This window comes from Arachis hypogaea, chromosome 10 (genome assembly GCF_003086295.3).
Source record: "Arachis hypogaea cultivar Tifrunner chromosome 10, arahy.Tifrunner.gnm2.J5K5, whole genome shotgun sequence".
In the NCBI taxonomy this organism is placed as follows: Eukaryota; Viridiplantae; Streptophyta; class Magnoliopsida; order Fabales; family Fabaceae; genus Arachis; species Arachis hypogaea.
Genome location: NC_092045.1, coordinates 77,017,877 through 77,032,515, shown reverse-complemented (window position 1 = coordinate 77,032,515; position 14,639 = coordinate 77,017,877). Strand labels below are relative to the sequence as shown.

General features: G+C 40.6%; 1 protein-coding gene and 1 non-coding gene across 2 annotated transcripts; one reads left to right on the top strand and one right to left on the bottom strand.

The window, feature by feature from the left end:
- Positions 1–2,067: 2,067 nt before the first annotated feature.
- On the bottom strand, positions 2,068–2,626 carry LOC140175672 (uncharacterized mitochondrial protein AtMg00860-like). Its single transcript, XM_072204205.1, has 2 exons — positions 2,375–2,626; positions 2,068–2,256 (listed from the first exon to the last, which is right to left on the bottom strand). The coding sequence occupies exons 1-2, from the start codon at positions 2,624–2,626 to the stop codon at positions 2,068–2,070; spliced, it is 441 nt and encodes a 146-aa protein (XP_072060306.1).
- Positions 2,627–12,239: 9,613 nt separating this feature from the next.
- LOC112718870 (small nucleolar RNA R71) lies at positions 12,240–12,347 on the top strand. Its single transcript, XR_003161197.1, has one exon. It is a non-coding gene; the product is annotated as a small nucleolar RNA R71 (small nucleolar RNA).
- The last annotated feature ends 2,292 nt before the right edge of the window (positions 12,348–14,639 follow it).

Here is a 14,639-nt window from a genome sequence, read left to right as displayed (position 1 = left end):
CCCTGAGTCGCTTAGGTATTACTTGTACAACTCAGTGCACTTGCTGGTATAGCTGTACAAAGGTGTGGGGATTCGTGCACCACACGGCTAGGCTTAAAAAGGTGCAAAGCACCAAAAGAAGCTATATTCAAGAACCAAGAAAAGCTAAACTAAGAGAATCAATAATATTATCCGAATTCTAGTTTCAAGAGAAGCCAATACTTCTGAGCTTCAAAGGAAAGTGAGATGCCAAAACTGTTCATAAGTAAAGAGCTATTAGTCCCGCTCATCATTTGGAGCTGAGCTTCATTGAAAAACTTTAATATTTTTTGTATCTCTCTATTCTTTTTAGTCTTACATTTTTTAGGTTGCTTGAGGATAAGAAACAGATTAAGTTTGGTGTTCTGATGAGCGGATATTTTATACGCTATTTTATGTTATTTTCTTAGTGTTTTCAGTACGTTTTGTTGAGTTATATTATCTTTTTATTGCAAAATTTACTTTTTGGATTCTACTTTGAGCTTTCATGTCTTCTTATGTTTTTAGATGATTTTTGGATGAATTTGGCAAGTTCTAGCAAAAGTCTAATTCAGAGGTAAGAAAAGCATAGCAGATGTTGTCAGAATCTGACCTTTGTGCATTCAAACGAGTATTTCTAGAGCTACAGAGATCCAAAAAAACGTGTTCTCAATGGTTTTGGAAAGCTAAATTGCAGAGCTTTCTAAAAAAATATAATAGTCTATTCTTTTCTTCAGATAGGACTGCCCAAAATGGGCGTTGAACACCCAAACTAGCCTCTGTGCGGTGTTCAACACCCCAAGAGGACTCAATCCAACGTTCAACGCCATCAAAGAGCACAAGGCAGCGTGGATACACCCCCTAATGGGCGTTGGACGCCCACTCCTTCAAGTTAGAAGCCAAGCTCAGCCCAAACACGCACCAAGTGGGCCCAGAAGTAGATTTTCGCATCATTTTACTTTGTTTACTTCAAGTTAGAAGAAATATCACCCTTGTTTAGGATCTTCATCTTCGCCAATCTTTATCTCTTATTACTTTTGAACTATTTTCTGTACAATATGAGTAACTAAGCCTCCTAGGTAAAGTTTAGGAGCTCTGCTGATTCCTATGAAATAATACAAGTACTTTTCTATTTCAATCAATGTGTTATTCTATTCTATGATGCATTGTCATTTTTCATCTTTATGAATCTCGATTCTACATGAGTTCTTACGAATCCTGACCTAGATAGTATTGAGCTACAGCTTGAGGATGCATCATGGGTTCCAACAGAATTATCTGGATTAATTGGGTATGTGACATATAACCTCGTTAGTCAGGGGCAATTGAGGTTCCTGTGACTCTAAGGGCTAGACCCATAAGAGCAGCAGTCTCTGATCGAGAAGATATGACCTTGTCTGTAGTGTTTTGAGTAGGATCAACAAAGAGATTGACTTACGCGTGCTTCACCCTCTCCCAAATTTATCTAGTCCGTTCGGATGTTTGGTATGGACCTGAGGAGATTAATGACACAACCCATGGCTAAATCACTTACAGCCTTGCCATTGAATAAATCATTCATCGTTGAAGTAGAGAGTGTAACATGTTACTTTAGAAGAATAAGCACCTCCGAAGCCTTAACTACTGCTAATTATTGTCTCTGCGTTCGATTGTTATTGCTTGTTTATGCGCCTACAACAAACAACTACTATCCTTCTATTCTCCTGACTAAGATCTAGAAGATAACCACATATTGATTAATCCAGCAATCCTCGTGGGATTCGACCCTCACTCAGCTGAGGCATTACTTAGACGACTCGGTGCACTTGCCAGTTTAGTTGTGCGAGTGTAAATTTCACGCACCAGCTTCCTTTAAGATATCCTGTCGTCAGGTTCCAACATCCGGCCACACCTTCTACAATTCCTTTTCGTCTTGTTGAGCTTTTTCGATCTTGGATTTAAACTCACTCAAAATTTTCAACTGGCTTAGACATAGAGTACCAGATTCCTCTCTGACCCCCAATTTCAGACTTTCGAATGCCTTTAGCAATTCTCCTCTCTTAGCATCATCCAAGTAGCACATAGGGACTTTCAGCTCAAAGCATCCGCCATGACATTTGCTTTCCCAGGGTGATAATTTAACTCGAAGTCGTAGTCCTTTAATAGCTTTATCCACCTCTTCTGATGTATATTCAATTCTTTCTGCTCAAAGAGGTACTCCAAGCTTTTGTGATATGAGAAAACTTGAAACTTGACACCATATAGGTAATGTCTCCAAACCTTTAAAGCAAACACAGCTACAGTAAGCTCTAAGTCATGAGTCAGATAATTCATTTCGTGTGGCCTTAACTGTTGTAAGGCGCATGCCACGACATTATGGTGCTACATTAGCACGCACCCCAGACCCTTCAACGATGCGTGGTTCACTCGGCTTAGGCAATAGTAATACAGGTGCAGTGGTCAACTTGTGCTTTAATGCTTGAAAACTTTCCTCACACTCAGAAGGCCAGACAAATGGCGCATCTTTCCTAGTCAGCTTGGTTAAAGGCAAAGTGAGTTGCAAAAATCCTTTAATGAACCTCCGATAATAACCCACCAAACCGAGAAAACTCCTAAACTCCGTCACAAAAGTTGGTCGCCCCCATTCCATTACTGCCTCAACCTTAGCAGGATCCACAACAATCCCTTGTTGACTTGCCACATGCCAAGAAACTTCACCTCACTCTTCCAGAATTCGCATTTAGATAACATAGCATACAATTTTCTCTCCTTCAAGATTTGTAGCAGAATGAGTAAGTGATCTGCATGTTCTTTATTATTCTTGGAGTAAATCAGTATGTTATCAATGAAGACGACAACAAACTTATCAAGAAATAGGCAAAATATTCGGTTCATATAATCCATGAATACCGCTGGGGCATTGGTTAACCCGAAAGACATTACGGTGCATTCGTAGTGACCATATTGCATTCTGAAAGCAGTCTTCGGAATGTCCTCGTCTCTAACCCTTATTTGATGATAACTGGATAGCAAGTCAATCTTGGAAAATACTCTGACTCCCTGTAGTTGGTCTATAGATCATCAATCCTTCTTAATAGATACTTATTCTTCATGGTAACCTTGTTTAGCTGCCGATAGTCAACACATAGGTGCATGCTCCCATCCTTCTTCTTTACCAGTAACATTAGCGCTCTCCATGGAGAAACACTCGGCCGGATGAAGCTCTTACTCATTAGCTCTTCTAGCTGAGATTTGAGTTCAGTCAATTCTAGTGGTGACATTCGATAAAGAGAAATTGAGATTGGCCCAGCTCCAGTCACCAACTTAATCGCAAACTCGATCTCTCAAGTAGAAGGGAATTCAGGAATGTCATCCGGAAATACTTCAGGAAATTCATATACAACTGGAATTTGCTCTTAGCTTTGTTTCTCACCCAACACATTTGCTGCCAACAGAATAACACTCTCGCATTCACACGTACTCCAGTTCACAATTACAGAGTTCAGATAAAAATCTTTCGCTACAACCGGCCCTTCCGACCCTTTTGACATAAAGTGCAACGTCCTTTCAGAATAGTTCAATAACAGGCGGTTCTTAGACAACCAATCCAATCCCAAGACGAGATCAAGACCAGTCATCGGCAGACAAATCAAATCATGAACAAAATTAGACTGTTTAACTTGGAATGACACTTGTGGACATCCTAACCTAGTCACAATGGCTTCAGAAGTGGCATTATGCACCTTCAGATCATAACTCAAGACCACAATCTTCAATCCTAGTTCAGTAGCCTTTTCAAATGCTATAAATGAATGAGTCGTTCTAGAATCAAACAAAGCATTTAAAGATTTACTGGCTACTTCGTAGTTAGCTCTGATCAGTGAACACTCTTCCCGGTTGCTGCACTTTACCAGTCTCATACTTCTTCTTCTCTAGACAATTCTAGGCCAGGTGCCTGGGTTGTCCACAAAAGTAGCACACCCCTTATTCCAATCTACACGGGACTCCAGGATGATATTTTCTGCACCTCTGACAATTTAGATCGGTCTGTGGCTGTTTTCTATACCTTTTTCCTTGATTTGCATTGTTATTCGTCTTTCTAAAGTTATTCAGACCTTGGGTATGCTGTGGAACAAAACCTCCACACTTAAAGTTTATGCCTCTCGGTGCGAAATTCCTTCCTTGAGCCCTCTACAAAGGCATCCTCTAACTTCCTCTCCCCACTACTGCCTTCCTCAGACACTCCCCAACCACTCGGCTTTTGTTGACAAGCTAGGAGAATACTCTAATTTCCATTGGCTCAACGGAGCTCAGAATATCACTCCGGAGACCTCCCTCATATTTTATGCACTTCATTCAGTAAAATCCCCAGGAACGCCTTAACAAATGTGGTAAAACCAGCACAGTTCTTCGAACTTGTTAGTGTACTCAGTAACAGTTATCTGGCCTTGTTTTAATTGTAGCAACTCAAGCTCCTTTATTTTAATTGTAGCAACTCAAGCTCTTTTGCGTTCCTGACTGAACTGGGAAAGTACTTTCTATAGAACTCTATTCGAAACACTTCCCAAGGTATCACAGTAATATCAGGCTATAGGATACGTCGTGTTCCCTGCCACCAATATAGGGCTTCACCCTGCAACTGATAGGTTCCGAACTCAACACACTGTTCCTCAGGAACCTGCTGAGCCTCCAGTGCCCGCTCTATTGCCTGAAGCTAGTTATCTGCTTTAGTAGGATTTGTGGTCCCCAAGAAGGTCGGAGGGTGCACCTTCAGAAAAGAAGCGAGCGTCATAGGACCTTCCTCACTGTTGTTTCCATTATTTTTGTTGTTCATCTGATTTCCCAATGCCTCGGCTGTCGCCTGCATAGCCGTAGCCATATTTTCTAGGATAGCCATATAGTCCATAGGGTTGTTCCCTATCAATTTAGGACTTGCATTGCCTAATCTACCTCTGCCTTGCCTGCGACCGCATCCACGAGGCGCTATCTGGTTCCTATACACACCAAATAAGTGATATCAAGTTGATTAGTCTCAATATCGCAAGTCTAGTGCATCAAAGTGCCGAATGCATGCTCATGAACATTTATTCCACATATATCAGTTAGGTATCCTAATAGCACATAGTCACACACACACACAAAAAAATAGAGAATGCACAAAAGCAAAGTCAGTTAGTCCCTCAGGCTCTATAGGAACGAACTACTCTGATACCATAATGTAACACCCTACTACACGAGCTTTATGCTTAAGTCATAAAACAGAGGGGGTTTGTTATTACGACCTCTAAAAAAAACATATATACATATAATACTTAAAACAATATAGTATACGAGGATCCTTAAAGGATAGGTAAGGAAAAATTGTAAAATTAAAAGCCTAACACTCTGGAATAAGGATTACTTGCATACGAAGAAAATTAAGGTTCATGACATATATATACAGAAAATGAGAATCGAGGGTCAAGAGTGCAAAATAATAAGCTCCTAACTCAGCCTACGTAGCTAAGCCTGGCTGGAGAATATTTACATACATAAATATGAAACCCATAACCTAAAATATACAAAAGTAACCCTAGCTCTCTGTACGCCTCTATGAGGTACAAAAGTAAAACAAGTTATTAGGAGAATTCTATATAAAAGGTCATACAGAAATGGTACACAAAATAATGTCCCAAAAGATCCACTTCGCTGCAGAAACTCTAGACACCTAGCGAGATGCCTCTCAACCTACATCTGCAAAACACAAATCTCCGTATAGAATGAGAACCGAGGATTCTCAGCATGGTAACGATGCCACATACATAAGATATAAGGTCCCAAGAAAGCTAGAGGCAATCCTAGAACTCTGACACTCAGATTATAAAACTTAAAGAAGTAAAGCAAAATCCATAAACAGGTGGTTCTCTAAGGTTCCAAACTTAATCAAAACCTAACTAAAGTATTCAACTTCTCTGCCTTTTCTCTGATCCTCCAACATCAATGAAACCACACAGATAAACAAGCAGACAATAGAAAACTGGTGCGCGAAATTGTGAACAATACTTTTTCACAACTCTCATAATCCCTGGTCATGAACCCCAAAAACTTGGTGTTCAATACCATGGCATTACACAACTTCGCACAACTAACCAGCAAGTGCACTGGGTCGTCCAAGTAATAAACCTTACCCGAGTAAGGGTCGATCCCACGGAGATTGTTAGTATTGAAGCAAGCTATGGTCATCTTGTAAATCTTAGTCAGGCAAACTCAAATAGTAATGGTGATGAACGAAAATAACAAAAAGGTAAAGATAGAGATACTTATGTAATTCATTGGTAGGAACTTCAGATAAGCGCATGAAGATGCCTTCCCTTCCGTCTCTCTGCTTTCCTACTGTCTTCATCCAATCCTTCTTATTCCTTTCCATGGCAAGCTTGTGTAGGGTTTCACCGTTGTCAATGGCTACCTCCCATCCTCTCAGTGAAAGCGATTGCATATGCTCTGTCACAGCATAGCGGAATTCAGCTGTCGGTTCTCGGTCAGGCCGGAATAGAATCCATCGATTCTTTTGCGTCTGTCACTAACGCCCCGCCTGCTAGGAGTTTGAAGCACGTCACAGTCATTCAGTCATTGAATCCTACTCAGAATACCACAGACAAGGTTAGACCTTCCGGATTCTCTTGAATGCCGCCATCAGTTCTTGCCTATACCACGAAGACTCTGATCTCACGGAATGGTTGGCTCGTTTGTCAGACGAGCACTCGGTTGTCAGGCGATCAACCATGCATCGTGCAATCAGGAATCCAAGAGATATTCACCCAATCGAAGGTAGAACGGAGGTGGTTGTCAGTCACACGTTCATAGGTGAGAATGATGATGAGTGTCACGGATCATCACATTCATCAAGTTGAAGAACAAGTGATATCTTAGAACAAGAACAAGCGGAATTGAATGGAAGAACAATAGTAATTGCATTAATACTCGAGGTACAGCAGAGCTCCACACCTTAATCTATGGTGTGTAGAAACTCCACCGTTGAAAATACATAAGCATAAGGTCTAGGCATGGCCGAATGGCCAGCCTCCCAATGAGGGTTCAATCATAAAAATGTATGATCAAAAAGCTCTAGTGATCGAAAGACTCTCAATACAATAGTAAAAGGTCCTACTTATAGAAAACTAGTATCCTAAGGTTTACAGAAATGAGTAAATGACATAAAAATCCACTTCCGGGCCCACTTGGTGTGTGCTTGGGCTGAGCAATGAAGAAGTTTCGTGCAGAGACTCTTCTTGGAGTTAAACGCCAGCTTTAGTGCCAGTTTGGGCGTTTAACTCCCATTTTGGTGCCAGTTCCGGCGTTTAACGCTGGAATTTCTGAAGGTGACTTTGAACGCCGGTTTGGGCCATCAAATCTTGGGCAAAGTATGGACTATCATATATTGCTGGAAAGCCCAGGATGTCTACTTTCCAACACCGTTGAGAGCGCGCCAATTGGGCTTCTGTAGCTCCAGAAAATCCACTTCGAGTGCAGGGAGGTCAGAATCCAACAGCATCTGCAGTCCTTTGCAGTCTCTGAATCAGATTTTTGCTCAGGTCCCTCAATTTCAGCCAGAAAATACCTGAAATCATAGAAAAATACACAAACTCATAGTAAAGTCCAGAAAAGTGAATTTTAACTAAAAACTAATAAAAATATACTAAAAACTAACTATATCATACCAAAAACATACTAAAAACAATGCCAAAAAGCATACAAATTATCCGCTCATCACAACACCAAACTTAAATTGTTGCTTGTCCTCAAGCAACTGAAAATCAAATAAGATAAAAAGAAGAGAATATGCAATGAATTCCAAAAACATCTGTGAAGATCAGTATTAATTAGATGAGCGGGGCTTTTAGCTTTTTGCCTCTGAATAGTTTTGGCATCTCACTCTATCCTTTGAAATTCAGAATGGTTGGCTTCTTTAGGAACTCAGAATCCAGATAGTGTTATTGATTCTCCTAGTAAAGTATGATGATTCTTGAACATAGCTACTTATTGAGTCTTGGCTGTGGCCCAAAGCACTCTGTCTTCCAGTATTACCACCGGATACATACATGCCACAGACACATAATTGGGTGAACCTTTTCAGATTGTGACTCAGCTTTGCTAGAGTCCCCAATTAGAGATGTCCAGGGTTCTTAAGCACACTCTTATTGCCTTGGATCACAACTTTATTTCTTTCTTTCCTCTCTTTTTCGTTTTCTCTTTTTTTTTCGATTTTTTTTTCATAGCTTTTTCTTGCTTCAAGAATCATTTTTAATGATTTTTCAGATCCTCAGTAACATGTCTCCTTTTTCATCATTCTTTCAAGAGCCAACATTCATGAACCACAAATTCAAAAGACATATGCACTGTTTAAGCATACATTCAGAGAACAAAAGTATTGCCACCACATCAAAATAATGAAACTGTTATAAAATTCAAAATTCATGCAATTCTTTCTTTTATCAATTAAGCACATTTTTATTTAAGAAAGGTGATGGATTCATAGGACATTCATAACTTTAAGGCATAGACACTAAGACACTAATGATCACAAGACACAAACATGGATAAACATAAGCATAAAATTCGAAAAACAGAAGAACAAAGAAAAAGGAAATCAAAGAACGGGTCCACCTTAGTGATGGCGGCTCTTTCTTCCTCTTGAAGATCCTATGGAGTGCTTGAGCTCCTCAATGTCTCTTCCTTGTCTTTGTTGCTCCTCCCTCATGATTCTTTGATCTTCTCTAATCTCATGAAGGATGATGGAGTGTTCTTGATGCTCCACCCTTAGTTGTCCCATGTTGGAACTCAATTCTCCTAGGGAGGTGTTTAATTGCTCCCAATAGTTTTGTGGAGGAAAGTGCATTCCTTGAGGAATCTCAGGGATCTCATGATGAGTGGGATCTCTTGTGTGCTCCATCCTTTTCTTAGTGATGGGCTTGTCCTCCTCAATGGGGGTGTCTCCCTCTATGTCAAGTCCAACTGAATAACAGAGGTGACAAATGAGATGAGGAAAGGCTAACCTTGCCAAGGTAGAGGACTTGTCCGCCACCTTATAGAGTTCTTGGGCTATAACCTCATGAACCTCTATTTCTTCTCCAATCATGATGCTATGGATCATGATAGCCCGGTCTATGGTAACTTCGGACCGGTTGCTAGTGGGAATGATTGAGCGTTGTATAAACTCTAACCATCCTCTAGCCACGGGTTTGAGGTCATGCCTTCTCAATTGAACCGGCTTTCCTCTTGAATCTCTCTTCCATTGGGCGCCCTCTTCACATATGACTGTGAGGACTTGGTCCAACCTTTGATCAAAGTTGACCCTTCTAGTGTAAGGATGTTCATCTCCTTGCATCATAGGCAAGTTGAACGCCACCCTCACACTTTCCGGACTAAAATCCAAGTATTTCCCCCGAACCATAGTAAGATAATTCTTTGGATTCGGGTTCACACTTTGGTCATGGTTCTTGGTGATCCATGCATTGGCATAGAACTCTTGAACCATCAAGATTCCGACTTGTTGAATGGGGTTGGTAAGAACTTCCCAACCTCTTCTTCGGATCTCATGTCGGATCTCCGGATATTCACCCTTCTTGAGTGAAAAAGGGACCTCGGGGATCACCTTCTTCAAGGCCACAACTTCATAGAAGTGGTCTTGATGCACCCTTGAGATGAATCTTTCCATCTCCCATGACTCGGAGGTGGAAGCTTTTGCCTTCCCTTTCCTCTTTCTAGAGGTTTCTCCGGCCTTGGATGCCATAAATGGTTATGGAAAAACAAAAAGAAATGCTTTTACCACACCAAACTTAAAATGTTTGCTCGTCCTCGAGCAAAAGAAGAAAGAAGAGAGTAGAAGAAGAAGAAATGAGGAGAAAGGGAATGGCTTTGTATTCGGCCAAAGGGGAGAGAAATGGTGTTTAAGGTGTGTGAAAATGAAGGAGTGAAGGAGGGTTTATATAGGAGGGGGGAGAGGGATGTTCGGCCATTTGAGGGTGGGTTTGGGTGGGAAATTGGTTTGAATTTGAATGGTGGGGTAGGTGGGGTTTTATGAAGGATGGATGTGAGTGGTGAAGAAGAGAGAGAGAGTTGTAGGGTAGGTGGGGATCCTGTGGGGTCCACAGATCCTGAGGTGTCAAGGAAAAGTCATCCCTGCACCAAATGGCAAACAAAATCACGTTTTGTGCCTTTTCTGGCATTAAACGCCGGGCTGGTGCCCATTTCTGGCGTTTAACGCCAGCTTCTTGCCCTTCTCTGGCGTTTAACGCCAGTCTGGTGCCCCTTTCTGGCGTTAAACGCCCAGAATGGTGCCAGACTGGGCGTTAAACGCCCAACAGCTAACCTCACTGGCGTTTAAACGCCAGTGGGTGCGTCCTCCAGGGTGTGCTGTTTTTCTTCCTGTTTTTCATTTTGTTTTTGCTTTTTTCATTGATTTTGTGACTTCTTATGATCATCAACCTACAAAAAAGAGAAAATAACAAAATAAAATTAAAAAATATAACATTGGGTTGCCTCCCAACAAGCGCTTCTTTATTGTCATTAGCTTGACAGAGGACTCTCATGGAGCCTCACAGATTCTCAGAGCCATGTTGGACCCTCCCAACACCAAACTTAGAGTTTGAATGTGGGGGTTCAACACTAAACTTAGAGTTTGGTTGTGGCCTCCCAACACCGAACTTAGAGTTTGACTGTGGGGCCTCTGTTTGGCTCTGTTTTGAGAAATGCTCTTCATGCTTCCTCTCCATGATGATAGAGGGACATCCTTGAGCCTTAAACACCAAGGATTCTTCATTCACTTGAATGATCAACTCTCCTCTATCAACATCAATCACAGCCTTTGCTGTGGCTAGGAAGGGTCTGCCAAGGATGATGGATTCATCCATGCACTTCCCAGTCTCTAGGACTATGAAATCAGTAGGGATGTAATGGTCTTCAACTTTAACCAGAACATCCTCTACAGGTCCATGGGCTTGTTTTCTTGAGTTGTCTGCCATCTCTAGTGAGATTTTTGCAGCTTGCACCTCAGAGATCCCTAATTTCTCCATTACAGAGAGGGGCATGAGGTTTACACTTGACCCTAAATCACACAAGGCCTTCTTGAAGGTCATGGTGCCTATGGTACAAGGTATAGAAAACTTCCCAGGGTCCTGTCTCTTTTGAGGCAGTTTTTGCCTAGACAAGTCATTCAGTTCTTTGGTGAGCAAAGGGGGTTCATCCTCCCAAGTCTCATTTCCAAATAACTTGTCATTTAGCTTCATGATTGCTCCAAGGTATTTAGCAACTTGCTCTTCAGTGACATACTCATCCTCTTCAGAGGAAGAATACTCATCAGAGCTCATGAATGGCAGAAGTAAGTCTAGTGGAATCTCTATGGTCTCATTTTGAGCCTCAGATTCCCATGGTTCCTCATTGGGGAACTCATTGGAGGCCAGTGGACGCCCAGTGAGGCCTTCCTCAGTGGCGTTCACTGCCTCTTCTTCCTCCCAAAATTCGGCCATGTTGATGGCCTTGCACTCTCCTTTTGGATTTTCTTCTGTATTGCTTGGAAGAGTACTAGGAGGGAGTTCAGTAATTTTCTTGCTCAGCTGACCCACTTGTCCTTCCAAATTTCTGATGGAGGACCTTGTTTCAGTCATGAAACTTTGAGTGGTTTTGATTAGATCAGAGACCATTGTTGCTAAGTCAGAGGTATTCTACTTAGAGCTCTCTGTCTGTTGCTGAGAAGATGATGGAAAAGGCTTGCTATTGCTAAACCTGTTTCTTCCACCATTATTGTTATTGAAACCTTGTTGAGGTTTCTGTTGATCCTTCCATGAGAGATTTGGATGATTCCTCCATGAAGGATTGTAGGTGTTTCCATAGGGTTCTCCCATGTAATTCACCTCTTCCATTGAAGGGTTCTCAGGATCATAAGCTTCTTCCTCAGATGAAGCTTCCTTAGTACTGCTTGGTGCATTTTGCATTCCAGACAGACTTTGAGAAATCATATTGACTTGTTGGGTCAATATTTTATTCTGAGCCAAAATGGCATTCAGAGTGTCAATCTCAAGAACTCCTTTCTTCTGACTAGTCCCATTGTTCACAGGATTTCTTTCAGAAGTGTACATGAATTGGTTATTTGCAACCATTTCAATCAGTTCTTGAGCTTCAGTAGGCGTCTTCTTCAGATGAAGAGATCCTCCAGAAGAGCTATCCAAAGACATCTTGGACAGTTCAGAGAGACTATCATAGAAAATACCTATGATACTCCATTCAGAAAGCATGTCAGAGGGACATTTTCTGATTAATTGTTTGTATCTTTCCCAAGCTTCATAGAGGGATTCTCCTTCCTTCTGTCTGAAGGTTTGGACTTCCACTCTAAGCTTACTCAATTTTTGAGGTGGAAAGAACTTTGCCAAGAAGGCATTGACTAGCTTTTCCCAAGCGTCCAGGCTTTCTTTAGGTTGAGAATCCAACCATGTTCTAGCTCTGTCTCTTACAGCAAAAGGGAATAGCATAAGTCTGTAGACCTCAGGGTCAACCCCATTAGTCTTGACTGTGTCACAGATTTGCAAGAACTCAGCTAAAACCTGATAAGGATCTTCCAGTGGAAGTCCATGGAACTTGCAATTCTGTTGCATTAGAGAAACTAATTGAGGCTTAAGCTCAAAGTTGTTTGCTCCAATGGCAGGGATAGAGATGCTTCTCCCATAGAAGTCGGGAGTAGGTGCAGTAAAGTCACCCAGCACCTTCCTTGCATTGTTGGCATTGTTGTTGTTTTCGGCTGCCATTTGTTCTTCTTCTTTGAAGAATTCGGTTAGGTGCTCTAAGGAGAGTTGTGCTTTGGCTTCTCTGAGCTTTCTCTTCAAGGTCCTTTCAGGTTCAGGATCAGCCTCAACAAGAATGCCTTTGTCTTTGCTCCTGCTCATAAGAAAGAGAGGAGAACAAGAAATGTGGAATCCTCTATGTCACAATATAGAGATTCCTTGAAGTGTCAGAGGAAAAGAAGAGTAGAAGACAGAAGTAGAAAATTCGAACTTATCAAAGGAGATGGAGTTCGAATTTTGCATTAAGGGATAGTGTTAGTCCATAAATAGAAGGATGTGAGAAGGAGGGAAGTGATTTTCGAAAATTAAGTGGAAAATTTGAAAACATTTTTGAAAAACATTACTAAATTTTCGAAAATGAAGAGTGGGAAAGAAATAAAGTGATTTTTGAAAAAGATTTTGAAATTAGAAATCAAAAAGATTTGATTGAAAACTATTTTGAAAAGGATGTGGTTAAGAAGATATGATTAGTTTTAAAAAGATGTGATTGAGAAAATATGATTTGAAAAACATTTTAAAAAGATTTGATTTGAAAATTAAAAACTTGACTAACAAGAAAAGATATGATTCAAACATTAAACCTTTCTCAACAGAAAAGGTAACATACTTGAAATGTTGAATCAAATCATTAATTGATAGTAAGTATCTTTAAAAATGGAAAGAAATTGGTTTTGAAAAAGATTTGATTGAAAAATTGATTTGAAAAAGATTTGATTTTGAAAAGATTTTGAAAACTTAGAAAAAATTTGATTTGAAAACAAAATCTTCCCTTCTAGCCATCCTGGCGTTAAACGCCCAGAATGGTGCACATTCTGGCGTTTAACGCCCAAAATGCTACCCTTTTGGGCGTTAAACGCCCAACCAGGTACCCTGGCTGGCGTTTAAACGCCAGTCTGTCCTTCTTCACTGGGCGTTTTGAACGCCCAGCTTTTTCTGTGCAATTCCTCTGCTGTATGTTCTGAATCTTCAATTCTCTGTATTATTGACTTGAGAAGACACAAATTAAAAATATTTTTGGATTTTTAATAATAAGGAAAAATCAAAATGCAACAAGAATCAAATAACAATGCATGCAAGACACCAAACTTAGCAGTTTGTATACTGCTGACACTAACAGGATGAAAATGCATATGAGACACACAAAACTCTCAAGTCAATTGAATTCAAAGATTAGAGCAAGTAAATCATCAAGAACATCTTGAAGATCACCAAGATACATGAATGAATGCATGCAATTGACACCAAACTTAAGATGAGACACTAGACTCAAACAAGAAATGTTTTTTTGGATTTTATGATTTTTTTAATTTTTTTTGTGTTTTTCGAAATTTAAGTGGAAAAAGGTATCAAAATTCTTAATGAGAATTCCAGGAATCAGTGCAATGCTAGTCTAAGACTCCGGTCCAGGAATTAGACATGGCTTCACAGCCAGCCAAGCTTCCAAAGAAAGCTTCGGTCCAAAACACTAGACATGGCCAGAGGCCAGCCAAGCCTTAGCAGATCACTGCTCCAAAAGCAAGATTGATAGAAATCAACAAGCTCTTGTGATGATAAGTTGAAACCTCGGTCCAATGAGATTAGACATGGCTTCTCAGCCAGCCAGATTTCAACAAATCATCATGAAACTCTAGAATTCATCTTCAAGAATTTCGAAAAAAAAATACCTAATCTAAGCAACAAGAAGAACCTTCAGTTGTCCAAACTGAACAATCCCTGGCAATAACGCCAAAAACTTGGTGTTGTTGCCGGATCTTGGCACTGATGTTACCAAAAGCTTGCTCAAAACTTGAACAATCCCCGGCAACGGCGCCAAAAACTTGGTGCGCGAAATTGTGAACAATACTTTTTCAC

What these genes read in the sequence shown, in the direction of transcription:
- LOC140175672 (XM_072204205.1), bottom strand. Translation starts at nt 2,626, where the DNA reads ATGGAATGGGGGCGACCAACTTTTGTGACGGAGTTTAGGAGTTTTCTC. An exon ending in GCATCGTTGAAGGGTCTGGG is followed by an intron (nt 2,257 to 2,374) that starts GTGCGTGCTAAT and finishes TTTGCTTTAAAG; the next exon opens with GTTTGGAGACATTACCTATA.